At 42.4% G+C, this 20,484-nt stretch overlaps 1 protein-coding gene across 2 annotated transcripts; it reads left to right on the forward strand.

Annotated features, from left to right (window-relative positions):
* Positions 1-11,295: 11,295 nt before the first annotated feature.
* On the forward strand, positions 11,296-13,887 carry LIPT2 (lipoyl(octanoyl) transferase 2). 2 transcript variants are annotated; one of them, XM_014741938.3, is made up of 2 exons: positions 11,296-12,866; positions 13,388-13,887. In XM_014741938.3, exons 1-2 carry the CDS (start codon positions 12,401-12,403, stop codon positions 13,615-13,617), a joined length of 696 nt encoding a protein of 231 aa, XP_014597424.2. In that variant the 5' UTR covers positions 11,296-12,400; the 3' UTR covers positions 13,618-13,887. The 2 variants fall into 2 exon arrangements, with proteins under 2 accessions (XP_014597424.2, XP_023501497.1); XM_023645729.2 differs by having other exon boundaries at positions 11,296-12,830.
* Positions 13,888-20,484: the final 6,597 nt, after the last annotated feature.

The following is a 20,484-nucleotide window of genomic DNA, read 5'->3' on the forward strand; positions in this document are numbered from 1 at the left end:
GATACAAGATCTCTGAGGATGGTGAGGCCACTAACCCAGAGAGGGAACCTAGGGTGGGTGTGATCTCTCTCTGCCCCAGCTACCCTCTTAGACAAGAAGGGAGCCCTTCAAAGGGTGTGTGGCTAGATTCCGTAAGCAATTTTTGGGGCCAAGGAAGTGTAGACAATCAAACATAAATATCAACTAACCCTTATGTAGTTGGGGAACAGTCCACGGGAGTAGGGGAGGAGGAAGCAAGAACGGAGTCAGGGGACAGAATAACAACCAGAATGAGGTTCAGGGCCAAGAAATTGGGAAGGGAGACAAAATAACATGGACGGACACATACAATGGTAGGTTTCAGAGCAGATTTACAAAAGTCATTGTGAGTCATCAATGGCAGTGCTGTTGTTTAAAAATAAACACAGCATTTAGATAGCTCCAGGCTCCGAGGGAAAAACAGAGGTTGGGTTACGTAAAATCCTGTCCCAAGGTACCCATAATCTACAAATAAATCTGTGTGAGGTGGGGAAAGTAACTCAAGTGACTTGGTTCCTGTAGAAGAGGAGCCCAGGGCTCCAGCCTGAGGAAGGTCCTGGTGTGAATTGGAAGGAAATCTAGGCTGGGAGACTGGGGATCTGGGTTCATGTTCTGTGTCTAGCACTATTTATTTGAAAATGTGAGCTCCTTTGTGGCAGATAAGGCATAGTTTGATCCCTGGATCCCCACCTAGCCTAGTGCCAGGCACACAGTAAGTTCTTAGTAGATATTTGCATAATGAATGAATGATTTGTTAAATAAATAACCAGCTGTGTGTCCTTGAACTGGGACCTTTTACCAGGTGTCTTGACCATAAAAGGAAACAATGGGTCAAGGTGGCCTTCAGGTCTCTAGGGACCTTAAATTTTCAGGATTCAGGACTGATATTTGCCTGTCATTGCCCTAAAATGTGTGCACCCCATAGCATGCTGAATCGAATCTAAAGTCAACCCACAAGGCTCAGCTCCAAGAGCACCTCCTCCCCAATGCCTCCCCCATCCCTTCCCTCAACAAATTGTCTGGACCTCTGCTAATATGTAGTCAGCCTTGGTTATTGTAAGTTGGGTTCATCACCCTCTCACCCTCCCCACATTTGACCTGTGACCTGAGGATACAGAGTAAAGCTAACACTTATGTTGTGTGCCGGGCACTATAAAAGCTTTAAAATCATCAATGCTTTTAATATCTTAACAACCCGTGAAGGAAGCACTATTATTTTCCTCATTTCACAGATGAAGAAACTGAGTGACTAAATTGCTTACCATTAGGCTGCTAGTAAGTGGCAGAGACAAGATTCAAATCTGGGTAGTCAGGCTCCAGAATCCTCGCCCTTAACGAGGACCCTGTCTTATTCCTCTTAAAATCCCTCATAGTACACATCTCACAGTTTGGCACATAGCAGGTGCCCAGTAAAAATGTTTTCTGAATAAATAAATAAAAGCAGTAAACTGGAAAGCTGGGTATTAGAAGGGTATGTGGTTCCCCTGAGTACCCATCTACATACTGAGCCCCAGCCTTTCCCCAACATATGGGGTTAGTGTGTTGTTCCATCTCTCCCTCTGTCTATCCATCCATCCACCCATCCATCCACCCATCCATCCATCTATCCATCCATCCAATGAATACTTACTGTCCTACCCCACCCCACAGTGGGTGCTCGTAATATAAAAATGAATTGGCACAGAAGTAGAAACAGACACGTCCACAGGTGATGGCAGTACAGCATGACAAGAGCTACAGAGAAGAGGGAGCCACTGACTCTGCCAGAGCACTTCTCATAGAAGAAGAAAACACTTCTTCTATGAGACGGAAATGTAATTGGATGTTTTTAAAATCTGCCCCCAGGTCCCTGTTGGGCCAGGGTCCTGCTTGATCCCAATCCATGTAGCTGGACGCGGAATAGCCTGTCTTCCCCAGCTGCTGGCTGCATTCTTGCTTTGGGGATCCACAGTTCTGTCTGTGGTCTGCATCCTGGTGTTCTTGCTGGCTACTATGCTCCTAGATTGAGCCACATCCCTTTGTACCCTGATTCTGACTGTGGATCCTGACCCTTCAGCACAAGGCCCATAGCCAATTATGGCCCCCTTGCCAGATCCCATCGGCTCCCTCTCCTTCCTCGTTAACAACAGCCAGGGGCCCAGCCTGTCCCTAGGCATGTGATAAGACATAAATGTGGGACCTCTCGGGTCCCTAATCTCTAGTATCACTAACCCTCTCCTCAGCTTCTAAGGAGGCACAGGTAAGACTAAGCAAGGACTCAGGCCAGAGCAGGCCCGTGAGGGCTTGGCCACCCTGTGTAGACTCTGATTGTCAGCGCTGTCTACCAGATCCCTGCCCACACCAAGATTCAAGAAAGGCAAGGGACTTACCGAAGGACATAGAGGGAAAGGGCATACGCTCAGGACTCCTGACTACCAGGCTGTTCTTTCCACTACACTAGGGGTTCTGAAATCCGTTTTTAGTAATGGAAACTTCTCCAATGAAATCTTACACAGATCCCCATTATATAAAGCAGAAAGCCTTTGCTTCTTGGCCTCTCCTTCCCTGTTTCAGCCTTTGTTACCTCTTATTTTTTTCATCATTAGCTCTCAAAAGTGGCAGTTGGTTGGTCCAGTGAGATCTTAAGCCCGTGCACAGGCAGCAGCCACCTCCCTCCAGCCTGTTCCCACCTATCTGACCTTCCACGCTGCAGCCAGGGACGTTTCAAACACCCAGACCTGTCTGTGCCAACCTCCAATTTAAAAAAAATCCATTCATCTATTTGGCTATTTGGCAAAAATACTTATTAAGCACTTTCATTGCACAAGGTAGGCGAGCAATGAACAAAACACATAGTCCCTGCCTGCTTGCGGTGCGTGCAGGAGACAACAAACCTCTGGGCAATCACCCAAACCACTGAACAGGATGTGCTGATCCAGAATAAATCAGAATCGGGAGGATGGCCTGAGGCCACAGAGCTGCACAGGTGCCAGTCCTTGAAGAGCCTTAAAGGTCACTAAGGTTATTGGTCTTTATCTGAAGAGCAAAGGGGATGCAGTTGAATGGTTTTAAGCCAGATAGCAACTTGATGCTATTTATGTTTTAAGATCATGCTGGTTGCTACATGGAGAGCAGATAGGGGGAAGGCAAGAGTGGAAGCAGAGAGGCCTGTTAAGAAGCGATTGTTGTAGTCCCAGTGAGAGATGATGGCAGCCTGGGCTGGAGGGGGGCAGTGGAGCTGGAGAAAGGAGAGAGATTTATTTTGGAGGCACAATCCACAGGACCAGCTGATGGACTGGATATGGGGGAGTGAAGGAAAAAGGAGGAATCAAGAATGCAATACCACCCATGGACTTGGGCAAGAGGGGTCCCCACCTTGGGCCCTGGGCTTTAGAGGCCTTATGTATCAGACACACACACGCAGTTTAATAAAGAATACACGGTTGCCTTGACACTCGGGAGCTGATGTCCTGTACACTAAACACTCCTTCTCTGCCTAACCCCATTCAGGCTCCAGGGTCACTTCCCCACAAGTCTTGCCCTACATCTTCAGTACAAAAAATTGTATATTTTACATTCAATAAAACACACACATTTTAGTGCATAGTTTGAGGAGACAAATGTATCCACCTGTGTAACCACCATCCCACTCAATCATGGATTAGACCATTTCCATTGCATGGCTGTGTCTGAAGTTCTGTAGCTTGTGTGGCTGCTCACACCAGAGCTGGACACTGCTGTAGAAGATGGGGGGCACGTGAGTGGCAGAAGCTCTTGGGTAAGAGAAGAGACAAACAAATGAACTGGTCCCGTGAAATCCTTTCTCTCAGATGGCATGAGCGCAGAGCGCATAAGAAGCATCATTTCCCAGAGGAGCAGGGAATCCATTTTCTTGCCTCTCTTTGTGTTCCAGTTCCTGGCCTAGGAGGAACTCAAGAATTGCTTGGTATTTGCAACAGTTTGCACATGGCAACTAATAAATATTTTGCAATGTTAAACATTTCATACTACTCTTACATTTATCTGGTTACAGCATGTGTGAAGCATGATATGGACTCTTTATACTTAGATATTGCTTTAAGGAATGATAAAAATCACAATATAGTGATTTATATGATGGTAGTGATTTATATGATGAAATTAAAATGTTTTTGGAATATTTTCTGTTATAATGTATTATATGTGAATAATTTTTCTAAATTTATTTTAATATAAATATAATTATGAAATAGATAATTTATTATATGTTCTCATAATATTTAACCATAATATATAAAATTCATGATACTTTTTAAAATCTAAAATATTGCTTTAAGAATTTTATTGACAATTCCAGTTGCTACTGGAAAGTTTTTCTAAACTGAAATTAATAACTAGAAAAAACCCTAAAACATACAATGACTCAACAAAGTTTATTTAACTTTGGACTTTACTGTCAATCAAATAAATTTATTTTAAAATCTTGATTATAACAACATGAGTGATTTTGCTGAAATGAAGGCAAGAAAAATTTTTTTAAGTACATAATCATTTATGAGTTAAGTGTTTCTTCTTATTCTTATTCTGTCCATCAACAGAACACCATTAAATTTAGTCATCTTTGATATTTTACCTACTTTTAATCATAAAAAATCCATAGCTTTTGAGTAAAAGAAGCCATACACAAAAGACTACATAATTCCCTTTATATGAAGTCCTGGAACAGGCAAAACCAACCTACTGTAACAGAAATTAGACGGATGATTGCCTGGGGAAGAAGGGAGGAGAAATTGATGCAAATAGGCATAAGAAAACTTTCTAGGGTAATGGAAATATTCCATATGCATGATTGATTGGTGTGGTGGTTACACAAGTGTATACATTTGTCTAGGAACAACAAAGTTCTTAGAAAGTCCTTGATCATTCTCAGTCCCCTAAGCTAGAAATTTCAGAATCATCTTCGATGTTTTCCTAGTAATTCATTCATTCAGTAAACAGTGAGCAATTACTTTCCGACAATATATATAGTGGAGAAGAGTATCAAGATTGTGAGCAGACATATCTAGGTTTGAGTCTTAGTTCTGCTGGTTACTAGCTGTGTGACTTTCAGCAACCTCTGTAGGTGTCTACTTCTCTGTAAAATGGGAGCAATAATAATGCCTATCTCTTATATAATAATTTGACTAGCCTTTGTCCCTGATTCCTGGGAGGGTGACTTTAAACCCTCTGAATTTCCCAAGTAATAGGAGTGTCTTTGTTATCACAAACTCTTTGGATCATAAATCTGAGTTTCTGCTAAGAGATGGGATGACTTAGTATGGGGGCTGGTCACCAGAAAGATCAACCAAGTGATTAGACGGTTGGGACTTTGAGCCAGCCTGGTCTCCAGGGAGAAGAGGAGGACTGGAGATTGAGTTCAGTCACCCAGCCAATGATTCAATCAACCATGCCAATGTAATGAAACCCCAATAAAAACTTTTAACACAAAAGTTCAGTAGAGCTTCCTGGCTGATGAACACATCAGTGTGCCAGGAGCGTGATGCCTCCTAATTCCATGGGTGGAGGTCATGGAAGCTCTAAATTCAGAACCCTCCCAGGCCCCACCCTGTGTGTCTCTTCATTTAATTGGTCCTGATTTGTATCCTTTATAATAAAACTGGAATTGCAGCTACGGTGCTTTTCTGAGCTCTGTGAGTTGTTCTAGGAACTTACTGAACCCAAGGGGGTCACGGAAACCTCAGAATTTGTAGCCAGCTGGTCAGAAGTGCAGGTGGCCAGGACCCCCAGCTAGTGAAGCTGGCATCTGAAGAAGGACAGTCTTGTTGGGAACCATGCTTTTATACCTGTGGAGTCTGGTGCTAACTTTGGATGGTTAGCATTGGAATTAAATTGTATTTCAGTATTCCAGTTGGTGTCAGAATACTGTGTCAAAGGGGCGTATACAATTAAATAAGAAAATATACACAAGGGGCTCAGCAACAATAATAGTGACTTCTTCATAGGGCTGGAAGGATTAAATAAGATAAAATGCATGAAGCACTTAGCATAGTCATCATACTTGAGACTGTTGTGAGCTACACACTATGCTACTCAAAGAAGATAGTTTGTCCATTTTAATTGCTGGGCAGTATTCCATTGCATGACTATAACACACCATTTTCTTATTGATAGATACCTGGGCTGTTTCCAGTTTGGGAGTATTATGAATAAAGTTGCAGTGAACTTTGTTGTATAAATCTTTTGCAGTATAAATGTTTTCATTTATCATGGGTAAATTTCTAGGATTAAAACTAGGTCATAGAATACACATATATTTAGTTTCATAAGAAATGCCAGACCTTCACCAAAAGCATTGGTACCATTTCACACTACCACAACAATGTATAAGAGTTCTGGTTGCTCTACAACCTTGCTAACACTTGATGTTTTCAATTTTTTCAATTTTAGCCATTCTGCTGTGTGTATAATGGCATTTCATCATGGTTTTAATTTTAACTTACATTTCCATGATAATTAATGATGTTGAGCACAGGAAGATAGGAAAAAGAAAACATAAAAATAATAAACAGAGACAACAAACAAAAAAATAAAATGTCAGGCTTAAGCCTTAATATATCACGAATTACCTTAAATCTAAATGATCTAAATATATCAATTAAAAGACAGAGATTGACAGAGTGGGAAAAAGCATGACCCAACCATATGTTGTCTATAAGAAACTCACTTTAAATATAACAATAAAGGCAGATTGAAAGCAAAAGGATGGAAAAAAGATATATCATGCAAAATTAATCAAAGGAGAAAGTAGGAGTGGCTACCATAATAATGGATAAACTTCAGAGCAAAGAAAATTATCAGAGACAGAGAAGAATATTATAAAATGGTCAATTCACCAAGAAGATATAACAATCTTAAATGAATATGCACTGAGCTGCAAAATATGTGAAGCAAAAACCGATGAGACTTAAGGGAGAAATAGGTAAATCCACAATTATAGTTGGAGACTTTACCACCCTTCTCTCAACAACTGGCAGAACAGCTAGACAGAAAATCAGCAAGGATATAGAACTCACCAACACCATTGACCAACAGATTCTAATTAACATTTATAGAACACTGCATCCAACAACAGAAGAATCCACCTTCTTTTAAAATGCCAACAGAACATATACCAAGATAGACCACATGCTTGGCCATTAAAAAAAAAAAAATTAAGAGAATTGAATCATGCAGAGTGTATCCTTTGTCCACAATGGAATCAAACTAGAAATCAGTAACAGTAAGATAACAGGAACACAACATACTTTTAAATAATCCATGGATCAAAGAGGAAGTCTCAAGGGAAACAAAACAAATACATTGAATTGAAGGAAAATGAACACAGAACATATCAAACTTTGTGGGAGACAGCTAAAGTCACACTAAGAGGGAAAAATTTATAGCACTCTACCTATATGCTAGGAAAGAGGAAAAATATCAAAGCAATTATCTAAGATCCCACCTAGAAAACATAGGAAAATAAGAACAAAATAAACCCAAAGCAAGCAGAAGGAAGAAAATAATAAAGATAAGAACAGAAATCAATGAAATTGAAAACAAAAACAATAGAAACAATGAAACAGAGCTGATTCTTTAAAAAAATTAATAAAATTGACAAACCTCTAGCAAGACTGACAGACAAAAAAGAGAAGATACAAATTACCAACATCAGGAATGACAAAAAGGACAACACTGCAGACCATGTAAATATTGACAGCTTAGATGAAATGAACCAATTCCTTGAAAAACACAAATGACTACAACTCACCCACTATGAAATAGATAATTTGAATAGCCCTATAACTAAGAAAATTGAATTTGTGGTTTTAAAAATCTCAGAAAAGAACTCTCCCTGCCCAGATGATTTCACAGAGAATTCTACGAAATGTTTAAAGAAGAATGAAGACAATCTGCACAATCTCTCCCAGAAAATAGACTTCCCAAATCATTTTATGAAGCTAGTATATTACCCTATAGCAAAAAAGAAAACTATAGACTAATATCTCTTATAAACTTAGATGTAAAAGTCCTCAACAGGGGCTGGCCTGGTGGCATAGTGGTTGGGTTCGCACACTGTGCTTTGGCAGCCCAGGGTTTGCAGGTTTGAATCCGGGGGTGGACCTAGCACTGCTCACTAAGCCACCCTGTGGTGGCATCCCACATAAAATAGAGGATGATTGGCACAGATGTTAGCTCAGTGGCAATCTTCCTCAAGCAAAAAGAGGAAGATAGGCAATAGATGTTAGCTCAGGGCCAATCTTCCTCAAAAAGAAAAAAAATCCTCAACAAAATATTAGCCAACTGAATACAACAATGTATAAAAAGAATTCTACGCCATAACCAAGTGGGATTTATTCCAGCTATGCAAGGCTAGTCAACATTCAAAAATCAATCAATATAATCTACCATATTAACAGGCTAAAGAAGAAAAATCACATGAGTATATCAATCATTGCAAAAAAAGCTTTGGACAAGATTCAACATCCTTCATGATAAAAACTCTCAGGAAACCAGGAGTAGAGGGAAACTTCCTCAACTTGATGAATACTATCTACAAAAAACCTACAACTAACAGTATATTTAACAGTGAAAGACTGAACGCTTTCCCCCTAAGATTAGAAAAAGGCAAGGATGTTTGCTCTTACTACTCTTATTCAACGTTGTGCTGGAAGTTCTATTCAGTGCAATAAGGCAAAACAAGAGAATTAAACGTGGGCCAGCCCCACAGCTGAGTGGTTAAGTTCGCGTGCTCCACTTCAGGCGGCCCAGGGTTTCGCCGGTTCGGATCCTGGGCACGGACATGGCACTACTCATCAAGGCATGCTGAGGGGGCATCCCACATGCCACAACTAGAAGGACCCACAACTAAAAATACACAACTATGTACTGGGGGGCTTTGGGGAGAAAAAGAAAAAATAAAATCTTTAAAAAATAAAAAAAAAGAGAGAGAATTAAATGCATACCCAACAGAAAGCAAGAAAATAGAATTGTTCTTGTTTGCAGATGACAAGACTGTCTACAGAGAAAATCCTAAAGAATCTACAAAATACTCCTAGGACTAATAAGTGAGTTCAACAAAGTGTCTTGCAGGATGCAAGATAAATATACAAAAATCTATTGTACTTTTATATCTTTGCAATGAACACATGGACACAGAAATTTAAAACACCATTTAAAATCACCTTAAAAAGAGAGAAATACTTAGGTATAAATCTAACAAGATATGTATAGATTTGTATGCTGAAAACTACAAAACGCTAATGAAAGAAGTCAAAGAAGATCTAAGTAAATAATGAGACCACACTCACGGACTGGAAGACCCAATGTAGCAAAAATGTCAATTCTCCCCAAATTGATAGACAGGTTTAATGCAAGTCTTATGAAAATCCTATCAAGAGTTTTTTAAGATCCAGACAAGATTATTCTAAAATTTATATGGAAAGGCAAACAACTAAAACAATTTAGAATAACTAAATCAATTTTGGAAAAAAGAATAAAGTGGGAGGAATCAGATCACCTGACTTTAAGACTTATTAGTTACAGCAATCAAGAATTTGTGGTGTTAGTGGAGGGAAGCGACATAGATCAACGGAAGAGAACCCCGAAATTGGCCACACAAATATGCTCAACTGGTGTTTGACAAAGGTGTAAAAGCAATTTAACGGAAGAAACAGCCTTTGAACAAATGGTGCTGAAGCAACGGGACAGCCATAGGCAAAACAAAACAAGAAAACACGACCAAAGTTTCAAAACTTAGGGGAAAACACAGGAGAAAGTCTTCAGGATCTCGGGTGAGGCACAGACTTAGACCAAAAGCATGATCCATAAAAGGAAAAGTGAACAAACTGGACTTTATCACAATTACGTTTGCTCTGCAAAAAACCCCATTAAAAGGATAAAAATACAAGCCATAGAGTGGGAGAAACTATTTACAAACCACTCATCCAACAAAGGACAGACAGTCTACAGAATATACAAAGAACTCTGAAAATTCAACAGTAGAAAAGAACAATCATCAGAAAATGGGCAAAAGACATGAACAGACATTTCACTGAAGAGGATATACAGATGGAAAATAAGCACATGAAAAGATGTTCAACACCATTAGCCATTAGGGAAATACAAATTAAAATCACAATGAAATACCAGTATACACCTGTCATAATGTCTAAAATAAAAAACAGTGGCAATGCCAAATGCTGGTGAGGATGCACAGAACCTGGTTTGCTCATACGAATCTTGCTGATGGGAATGCAAAATGGTACAGCCACTCTGGAGGGCAGTTTGGCAGTTTCTTGAAAAACTAAACATGCAGCTACCATGTGACCCAGCAATTGTACTCTTGGGCATTTATTCCAGAGAAATGAAAACTCATCTTCACATGAGAAACCTGTACATGAATGTTTGTAGCAGCTTCATTCAGAATATCTGAAAACTGGAAATAACCTAGTTATACTTCAATGGATGAATAAACAAAATGCGGTACATCTATACCATGGAATACTATTCATCAACAAAAAGAAATGAACTATTGATACATACAATAACCTAGACGAGTCTCCAAAAAACTATGCTCAGTGAAAAAAAAAACCAATCCCAAAAATTTACCTACTTTATGATTCCATTTATGTAACACAGACAGTGTTTGCCAAGAGTTAAGTAGTGGTGTAGATGAAAAGAGCAACATGAGAGATCTTTGTCATGATGGAAAGGTTCTGTATCTTGACTCTGTCAACATCAATTGTCACAATCCTCATCCTGACATTGGCAAGAAATTACCATTGGGGGAAATGCATACAGGGTATGCAGTATCTCTCTGTATTATTCCTTACAACTGCTTGTGAGTCTGCAATTTTCTCAAAATACAAAATTTAGTTAAAATATTACCTATGTGGTTTCTCTCTTCTGAACCATAATTGATGCAATACCCTTCATCTATTGGGAATTTCTCTTCTCTTCGCAGTTTGCTGAGAGTTTTAGTCAGAGTAGGTGTTGATTTTTGCCAACTGCTTTTTCTGCATCATTGAAAATAATCATATGGTTTTTCTCCTTTATGATAAATTATATTGCTTGATTTTAGAAAGTTAAACCAACTTTGCATTTCTGGGATAAACATTACTTCATCACAATGTATTAATCCTCTTAGACATTGCTAGATTCAATTTGCTAATATTTGCTTTAGGATTTTTATGTCTATATTTATGAAATGTCTTTTAGATACCTACGGGAGCAATCCAAGTTGTTAGTTTCTAAAATTAAAAGAGACCCGAGAAAAATAGTAAAATATTAAAATTTGACAAGGCTGGATGGTGGGTAAACAGTAATTTGTTACATTATTCTCTAAACTTTTCTGCTTTCTTCTTTTCGTTCTTCTTTTCAATTGCACCATCCTTGGCTGCAGCTTGGAAGACAGATTCGGAGGATAGACTGAAGACACAAAAACTGGGTTCTGTACCCTGCTAGGAATACAGGGGTGGTATAGCCTCCTGTATCCTCTTCACCCAGCAACGGGCCTAACACATAGTACTCAGTAAAAGTCTATGGAATGAATTCAGATTTGTTTACATGACACTCCAATACAATATAATGGATGCTGTAGTCCAGATCCATCCTCCGGACCTAGCCAGTCATTCCCCCAGCTTTTGGGAGTAGGTTGCTCAGGGCTCATAATCCCTCTCTGGGAATTGCCCTCCACGGAAGGAAGCAGCCTTGCCAAAAGTTACAGAGCCTCTCCAGATATAGCCTTTATCTATCACTGGTCAATGCAAGGATACAAATTTCTGGCCCCCTTCTTTCATCTGAAACAACTTTAAAAGGTCATCCCAGGCTCAGATCATTCTTTGGGATTGTCTGAGGCCTCTGCTGAGATTGTTTCGCATTTCAACCTCTCCCTCTGCCTAACCCTGGTTCCATCACTCTCTTCTAGGCATGGTCTTGAAAGTATCTTCTCCCCCGCAAAAAGCTCCTGCAAGTTCATCTCCTTAGAATCTCTTGCTCAGGGAACTCCATCTAGGGCCCCCAATACCCAATTTTATTTTTCTTTCCATAGCAGTTATCAACATGTGAAATAGCCTTATTTATCTAATGCTGTAATGCTTGCTTACTGTCTGCTCTAATAATGTAACTTCCCTGGACACCTCGCCCCCCACCCCATACACTGTACACCACTGTACGAAGCGCCTAGGGCAGGGCCTGCAGAAACAAGGAGGCCCTAAACACTGCTTGCTGAAACGAATGAAACATTAAGAGTCACACCTAGTACCGGATCTTGGGATCAGCCTCTCAACAGCTTGTAACAGGTACTGAGGACTTGCCCCCGAGTCCCCGCCCCCTGGCACGCCCCCAGGCCCGGGCAGGGGGCGGAGTCCGCGGATGCTGAGGCGCCATGCAGCCGCGGGCCGTTCGGCTGGTGCAGCTGAGCCGGGTGCGGTACGCCGAGCTGCTGGCGCTGCAGGAGCGCTGGCTGCGGCGGCTGCAGCCCGAGCCAGGCACTGAGGCGCTGTCGGGGACTGAGGCGGGCGCGCTCCTGCTCTGCGAGCCTGCGGGGCCCGTGTACACAGCCGGGCTGCGCGGCGGCCTGACGCCCGAAGAGGCGGCGCGGCTGCGGGCCTTGGGCGCCGAGGTGCGCGCCACAGGCCGCGGCGGCCTGGCCACCTTCCACGGCCCGGGCCAACTGCTTTGCCACCCCGTGCTCGACCTGCGACGCCTCGGCCTGCGCTTGCGCACCCACGTGGCGGCGCTGGAGGCGTGCGCTGTGCGCCTGTGCGAGCTCCGGGGCCTGTCGGGCGCCCGCGCGCGGCCCCCGCCCTACACCGGTGTGTGGCTCGGCGAGCGCAAGATTTGCGCGATCGGTGAGCGCCGCGGGGCGCGGCCTGACCCCTGGAGGGGAGGGCGAGCGCGGGCGCGGGGGAGGCGTGTCTGGCGCGGGCTTTGAATCGGAGCTACCCGCAGCGCGGGAATTTTTAAGCCTCTTTACTGACATCTCACATTCAGAACCCTCAGAAGGGCCCTCAGGGTTCATCTCGTCCAACGCTCGTCTTTACGAGAAGTGAATTGCCAGGTTACTTCCCGTGAATCACAGTCAGGACAATAAGGGCGCTTAGTAGTTTTCAGGTTTTTCTTTTTAAAGCAACACAATCTTTATGTTAAAGGACGTTTTCTGGAATCTCCATAATAAGTGCAGCTGCTGTGGGGCCTCACGTCCCTCCCTAATTTTGTCCCCCTTCCCCGATCTGTGCACGACTCCTTGGGTGCTCCAGAAACAAAGTTGGAAAACCAGTGATCTACTCCAGTTCCTTCATCACATTGAGGGGGATTGTGAATCCCAGGGACGGAGGGTTCCCATTCTAAGACCCTCTGGCTTGTCTTGCAGGAGTCCGCTGTGGAAGGCACATCACGTCCCACGGCCTGGCTCTGAACTGTTCGACGGACCTCACGTGGTTTGAGCACATTGTGCCCTGCGGGCTGGTTGGCACCGGCGTCACTTCCCTGAGTGAGGAGCTCCAGAGGCACGTCACTGTGGATGAAGTAATACCACTTTTCCTTGAGGCCTTTAAGGAGACTTACAAGTGCTCGTTGATCTCAGAGGATAGCCCCAACTGAAGGACGTTCATGTTACCACAGCTGGGAGGTCCTGCCTTGGAAAGCACCGAGCCTTACTTGGAGTCGCTGACACCCAGATTCTAGACTTGGTCCCATCATTCACTCACCATGCGACTGAGCAAAGCATGAGCTCTGAGCCATTGTTTCCATTTGTATCCTGGTTTATTTATATCTTTTCCACCTCAGATATAGTAGATGTGAAAACATTATGAAAAGCAACACATGTTATATGAATAAATATAATATGAAAAAAATAAATATACATTCGCACTACTGTTGACATCATTTTTCAGAGAAACTCAGAAAGCATAGAGTGTCATTTCTCAAATATTTATCACTTCCTAAAGACTGTATTTAATTGGGCAGTTCTGGGCTCCAGTTCCTTTCATGTTGTAGGAATCATATCTCTGTATGGCCCAAGTGAAGGTGGTGTTATGTGGTGCTTCTTCATTCTCAGGAGACCTGGGTGCTTTCCACAATAAAGGGAAAAAGGAAAGACCCTTTTAAAGAATAAAATGGGATCCTGGCTTCCTGGGTTGGATTCCCCAAGCCTGATGGCTATTTTTAGTTAGGTAACCTGAGCTAGGCCAGAGGCTGGGGGAAAGACAAGAATAATTTCTCACACTGTACAAATGCCCAAGATAGAAGTCAGTTTATCTTATATGACATCCGTAAGTTTATAAGGCTGTGTATTAATTATCTATTGCTGTGTAACAAGTCACCCTAAAACTTAACGACTTAAAACAGTAAACATTTATTATCTCATATATATTCTGTGGGTCCGGAATTTGGGAGAAGCTTAGCTGGGTGATTCTGGGTCAAGGTCTCTCATGAGGTGCAGTCAGGATGTCAGCTGGGGCAGCTTCATCTGAAGATTTGACTGAAGCTGGAGGATCAGCTTCCAAGGTGGTTCACTCGCATGCTTAGTTGCTGTTGGTTGTTAACAGAAGGCCTCACCTCCTCACCTTGTGGACCACTCCATAGGGCTGCTTGAATGTTCTCATGACCTGGTAACTGGCTTCCCCCAGAGCAAGTGATGCCAGAAAAAGACAAGGTGGAAGCCACAATGTCTTTTAAGGCCCAGCCTTGGAAGTCACACAGTTATTTCTGCTGTCTCCTAATAGGCGAATCCTACTCAGTGTGGAAGGGACTACACAAAGGTGATGAGAGGTGAGGATCATTAGGGGCCATCTTGGAAATTGGCTACCACAGGCAGTTAGGGTGGAAAGAGCCTTGACTGAGAAGTCAGGTGACCTGGTTCCAGACCTGGCTTTATGGGCAAGTCATTTACCCTCTCTGGGCCTCAGTTTCCCCTTATACAAGTATTGTCCAATAGAAGTATAATGTGAGCCACATTGTAGTTTTACATTTTGAAGTAGCCACATTAAAAAAGTAAAAAGAAACAGGTGACATTAATTTTAGTAACATTTTAATTAACTCACTTGACCCAAAATATTGTCAATATAAAAATATTTTACATTCCTTTTTTAATACTAAATCTAGATATTTGGTGTGTATTTTATACTTAACAGCACACCTCACTTTAGCCACACTTCGAATAGCCACATGTGGCTAGTGGCTACCATTTTGGAAAGTGCAGCTTTAGATAATAGCATATCTAAAGTCCTTTTTGAGCTCCTAGGGTTCTGTGGCCTCACTGGCTTCTAGAAAGAAAGGTGAGTCCTCCCATATCTGAGGTTTGGTTTTTGACCCTGCACATAATTTATATCAGTTATCCAAGCTGAAAGGGACTTTACAGGTATATTCCTGTCTCCTCATTTTACAGAGATAAAATCAAGACTTTGGAAGAAACTTGCTCAAGGCCACACAGTAAATTAACAACAAAGCCAGGACTAGGTCCCAAGTATAAGCCCCTTTCTCACACTTTTCCTGCTGTGCACACTGACTTGGAGCTCAGGACATCATGCTTTACATGTCATGGACACTCAGTCAGTATTAGTTGATTGGTGCTTTGTTCGCCCATAATTTACCCATATCCTTTGTAGGCCTTGGTTTCCCAGCCGTGGAGCCAACAGTGCTGTTGTAGGAGTGGGCGAGGTAGGGAGTAGTTGATAATTACTTTGCAGTATTACTGCCAAGAAGAGAAATAATTATTCGAGGAAAAGTGGAGTTAGATGCTCATGGTTGGAAGGCTGTGCACAGTGTTGCTACCCATCTGGTACTCAGCCAGCAACCCTAATAAGTGACTATACAGCCTGTTCTTGAATGCCAGAAACATTTACTCAGCATTTATTTTTAGTCTCAGGTACTGTGTTAGCGGTCTTAAGTACATTCTCTCATTCCGCACCCTCTCCTATCCTTCTGGATCAGTGAGAATCATTCTGCCTGGTATAGTGGCTGAGTTACCTGACCTTCCTAAGCCTTGGTTTCATTAGGCTCAGGGATTGGCGTGGAATAGGCAGCAGGAAATGTAAGGTAGTTATTAATATTGTTCACCAAATATTTCAGGCACATGGCAGAACTATTCACAGCCCCCTTGTGGTTGGGTTGAGCCAGGTAACTTGCTATGGTCAATGAGTTACAAATGGAGGTGACATGCCACTTCTGAGCTGGAGTATTGAATTGCTGGTGTCAAACCCCTTAGGGTTTCTCTTTCCCTCTGGAACAGTGACCAACAACATTCAGGATGGTGGCAGCTTCCTAAGGGACTGCAATGAGCAGAGCCCCTGCTGCTGCTGGACATGTCATGGAGTTAAGTCACCGAATTGTGGGTGTTGTTCCTTACCACAGCATAGCCTAGCCTATTCTGGATTGATACGATATGTTTGTATTAATTAGGACTCTTGTACGGTGTATTTGCAAGTGTAGAAACCCAACTCAAACTAACTTAAGCAAGAGACAGTGGCAGCATTATTGGAAAAGGTCCTGAAGCTCTCGTAAAATCCAAGAGGTGGGCTGCAGCTGGGCTCAAGAACAGAACCAGAGCATGTAGCCCTTTAGGAACTCACATAGTCTTTTCTCTCCTACTCTCTGCCAGGCTTCTTGGTGTCTTTGCTTCATTCTGTCTTGCTTCAGGCCCGCTTTCTCTGTTTCCCAGGCCACGTGGTGGAAGGTGGCTGCTGCTGCTGTTGTCCGTGGGTGTCGGAGTCGAGTCAAGGAAAGTCCCCAGGTTTCTGGCTTGAGCAGCTGAGTGGATGCTAGAGGTATTGCTGGGATAAAGAACACTGGACGAGGACCAAGTTTGGAGAGGAAGATGATGTGTTCCGTTTTAGATAAATCAGATTTGAGACACTTGTGGGAGATGCAAATGGAGAGGCCCAAGAGGTAGCTGGGTGTGTGGATCTGGAGCATGGGCGTGGTGAGTAGCAGTTTAGATCTGGGAGCCCAAGGAGAGAGGAGGGAAGAGGACTGATAAATGTGAGGCACAGGCTGAGGAGGAGCAGGCCAAGGAGACTGAGAAGCAGTAGACAGAGAAGTAGTGAGGGGCCCGGAATGAGGCAAGTGACCATCTCATTCACTCCTCTGGCAGCGCGGCAAGATAGGTAGGGTTATTTCATGGATGAGAAAACAGAGGCTGGGGAGGCTGAGTGACTTGTATGAAGTCATACGGTTAGTAAGGGGTAGTGTCAGTCCCGGCTCCCAGTCTGGGTCCTTCCACAGTTGCCTCTGACAGGTGAGCACGGCAGGCGCCCTAGAGGAGACAAGCCTCCAAGAACAGGTGGGCTGTGGGTCGGCAGAGCCAGGGAGGATGCAGAACAGAAGGCCAGAGTTCAGTTGAACCGGGGCCTGTGGAATCGGGTAAGGCCACTGCTGTGGGTTCCTGACTCTCCTTCCTGCCTGGACAGAGCCCACTGCCAGTTTCCCACTGGGTCCCTTCCTCAAGGAAGGAAGCTGAGCATATGAAGGAGGATATTTAACACCCTGGCTTTCCCGCCTGCAGAAAGCCTCTTCTTCTTTGTGTAGAGTCTTTTCCTCATAAATAAACAGACTGTCCAGGACCCGGTGAACAAGTGCTAAGCGTGAAGATATGACCAGCTGCAGTGACTGGTCCAGCATCTGGTTCCTCTGGAGAGGCTGGCAGGAAACCAAGCAGAACCAGCACAGGCAACGTGACCAGGTACACCTTGCTTTGTGGAAAAAGCTTCTCTCTGAAAACCCCATGGAAATCAGATTTTTGCAATCTAAATCGTATTTTTCTTCTTACCAAGTTGTAATTTACCATGCATATTATCATACCATATTATAATACCTATAAAGTAAAAAAAAGCAACCAGCACTTCCATTCCCACCTAACAACACATCCCTTTCATTTGTGTCTCCAGTACTTGATCATGAACAGACATATTTTATGTACTTTTAATTATTATGTGGATAAAATTTTGTGTATTCTTTTAAACCAAACATAATATTACAAACATTTTCCCATATTGCTACATAGTCTTTATAATTATATTTTGGAATGTCTTAATTTTGTTTTCTTTTAAAACAGATCTTTTTTTTAACATAAGTCATGCATGCACATGGAATAAGAAGGTACAAAATGGTAGCATTGAAATGTAAATCTTGCTCCTGTCACTTTCCTCTGTAAACCTAATTCTCTTTCCTGGAGGCCTAAATGATGGTAAATGTCTTTTTGATGTACTTCAGAAATAGTTTATGCATATATAAGCATACATGATTATATACATTCTTTCTCGTCTGTAGCATAATACACACACAGCACTGCCCTTTGGCGATTGTTTCAGATCAGTGTTTAAGGACCATCCTCATTTTTAAAAACGGAGTATTCCATTCAGTGGACTTACCATGACTCATTTAGCTAGTGCCCTATGGAGGCCATTTAGGTTATTAGTAATCTTTTACTTTTACAAACAAGGCTGCCATGAGAATCCATATGTAAATGTGTGTATGTTTGTGTATTATATCTAACATGGTGAGTACAGAAGTTGCATTTCTAGAAGTGATTTTCTGAGTCAAAAGATATGTGCGTTTTTATTTTAATAGATATTGTCATATTGCCATCCATAAAAGTTATACCAATTTATACGCCCATCAGCAATGTACAGGGGAGATGCCTGAATTTTAAATGTTCTAGAATCTTAGATTTTTCATTTTTAAAATTTTTCATCATAAAATCTTTTAAACATACAATAATGAACCCCCACGTACCCATCATGCAGCTAAAACAGTCATTAACTCATGGCCAATCTTAGTTTATCTAAACTGGTGCCCACTTCCCGCTTCCTCCCTGGATTATTGAGAAGCAAACCACAGATACCATATTATGTCATCCATAAATATTTCAGTATGTATTCCCAAAAGATAAGGACTCTTTAAAAAAACATAACCACAGTATCATTATGACACATAAAAAACCTTCTTCAATAATGACAAATATTCAGTCGATATTCAGATCTCTCCAATTGTTTCTTTCTTTCTTTCATTTTTTTACAGTTGGTTTGTTCAAATCAGGATTCAAACAATGTCCACACGCTGCATTGGGTTCATATGTCTTGTAAATGTCTAAGTGTCTTTTCACCTATGGTTGCCCCTCGATCCTTTCTGTCTTTTTCTCTTGTATTTCCTGAAGATTGAAAGGTAGATATTGACACTTGGTCTGATTCCAGTGTGATTTTTTGGGCAAGTCTGCTTCGTAGGTGGTGGTGTGTTCTTTCATCAAGAGGCGGGTGATATCTGCTTGTTTTTTCTTTTTTGTGTTGACCATTCCCTAGATCCATTGTTTTATTAGGGGTTTGCAAAATGTGACACTCTGATTCTATCATTCTTTCTTCACTTACTAGCTGGAATACTTCTACAGAACTGGCAGGCTGAGTGCAAAAGAACTCAACATGACCAGTCACATTCGTGTTGTTGCTAGAATTTTATTTGTTTTTTAGTTTTGTTCATATTCAATAAAAGTTTGTATTGAATGAAAATTGTCTATATAAAAGATTTGCTTTTCCAGTTGCCTTGGAGTTCATACTGAGTTTAAATTTGAACATAGTTAGGTTGTCAGCCCTGAGGACCTCAGTAATTTTTTTCCTTTAAAAGCAGTCCATACATTATTCCAGTCCAAGAGACACTGGTTCAAGGCCATAGTGTTACCTTTTTTCAATTTTCCTAAACTGTGAGATTTTCTAAGCCAGACACTGTTGGCGTGTCTTTGTATTCTAGTACCTAACACATAAAAGGAAGGAGTGGCTTAACGACCCTTACGAGGCATTCCCTATAGCCTCCACATTGGTCCTTTCATTGACAGACATCAATATGCAGTATGTGCAGTGGTCATCCTGGCCCTGCTCACCCAGCCCGAGATATGGAGCAGGCAGCTTCCATTCTTGCAGAGTTCTGCCAGTTAGAAAGTTAGTCCTTATCCTAAGCTCAAACCTGCCCCCAACATTGTCATAACTTTGTGTTCCTGCAAGGCCTCCTCTGAGGGGTCTTCCCTGGCCACACCCTACATCCCCCTCAGGTGGCAGTGGCCACACTGCATTGTAGTTACTTGTTTCTATGCCTGACCCCATCCTGTGAGCTCCCCAGGTAGGGACTGTAGCTGCATCATCTGTGGCCCCCTCAGACCCAGCCCAGGGCCTCCTCATACAGAGAAGGTACCCAGATATGGCCTGTTGAGTCAGCGAATGAATTCTATCCCAGGAGTGGTCTCTTCTTCAAGTTAAACTTTCCTGATGCTTCTGTTCTGCATAGAACATGGGCTCCAGACTCCACACCACTGCCCTCAGCTCAACAGGCTCCAATTGGCTAATGTGCCCTTAATCTGTGTTGCTTGGAATTGAAGATAACATGTCTGATGTGGTCTGGCCAGTGTGAGGTATGTCAGCCTGAGCTGGGCCCCAGGGGACACAAAGATGGATCAGACTTGGTCCCTGGCTTCAAGGAGCTCACAGC

This window comes from Equus caballus, chromosome 7, assembly GCF_041296265.1.
Source record: "Equus caballus isolate H_3958 breed thoroughbred chromosome 7, TB-T2T, whole genome shotgun sequence".
Classification (NCBI taxonomy): Eukaryota; Metazoa; Chordata; class Mammalia; order Perissodactyla; family Equidae; genus Equus; species Equus caballus.

Coding starts and splice junctions, on each gene's coding strand:
- LIPT2 (XM_014741938.3), top strand. CDS start 12,401: ATGCAGCCGCGGGCCGTTCGGCTGGTGCAGCTGAGCCGGGTGCGGTAC. Junction 12,867..13,387: donor GCGCAAGATTTGCGCGATCG/GTGAGCGCCGCG, acceptor CTTGTCTTGCAG/GAGTCCGCTGTGGAAGGCAC.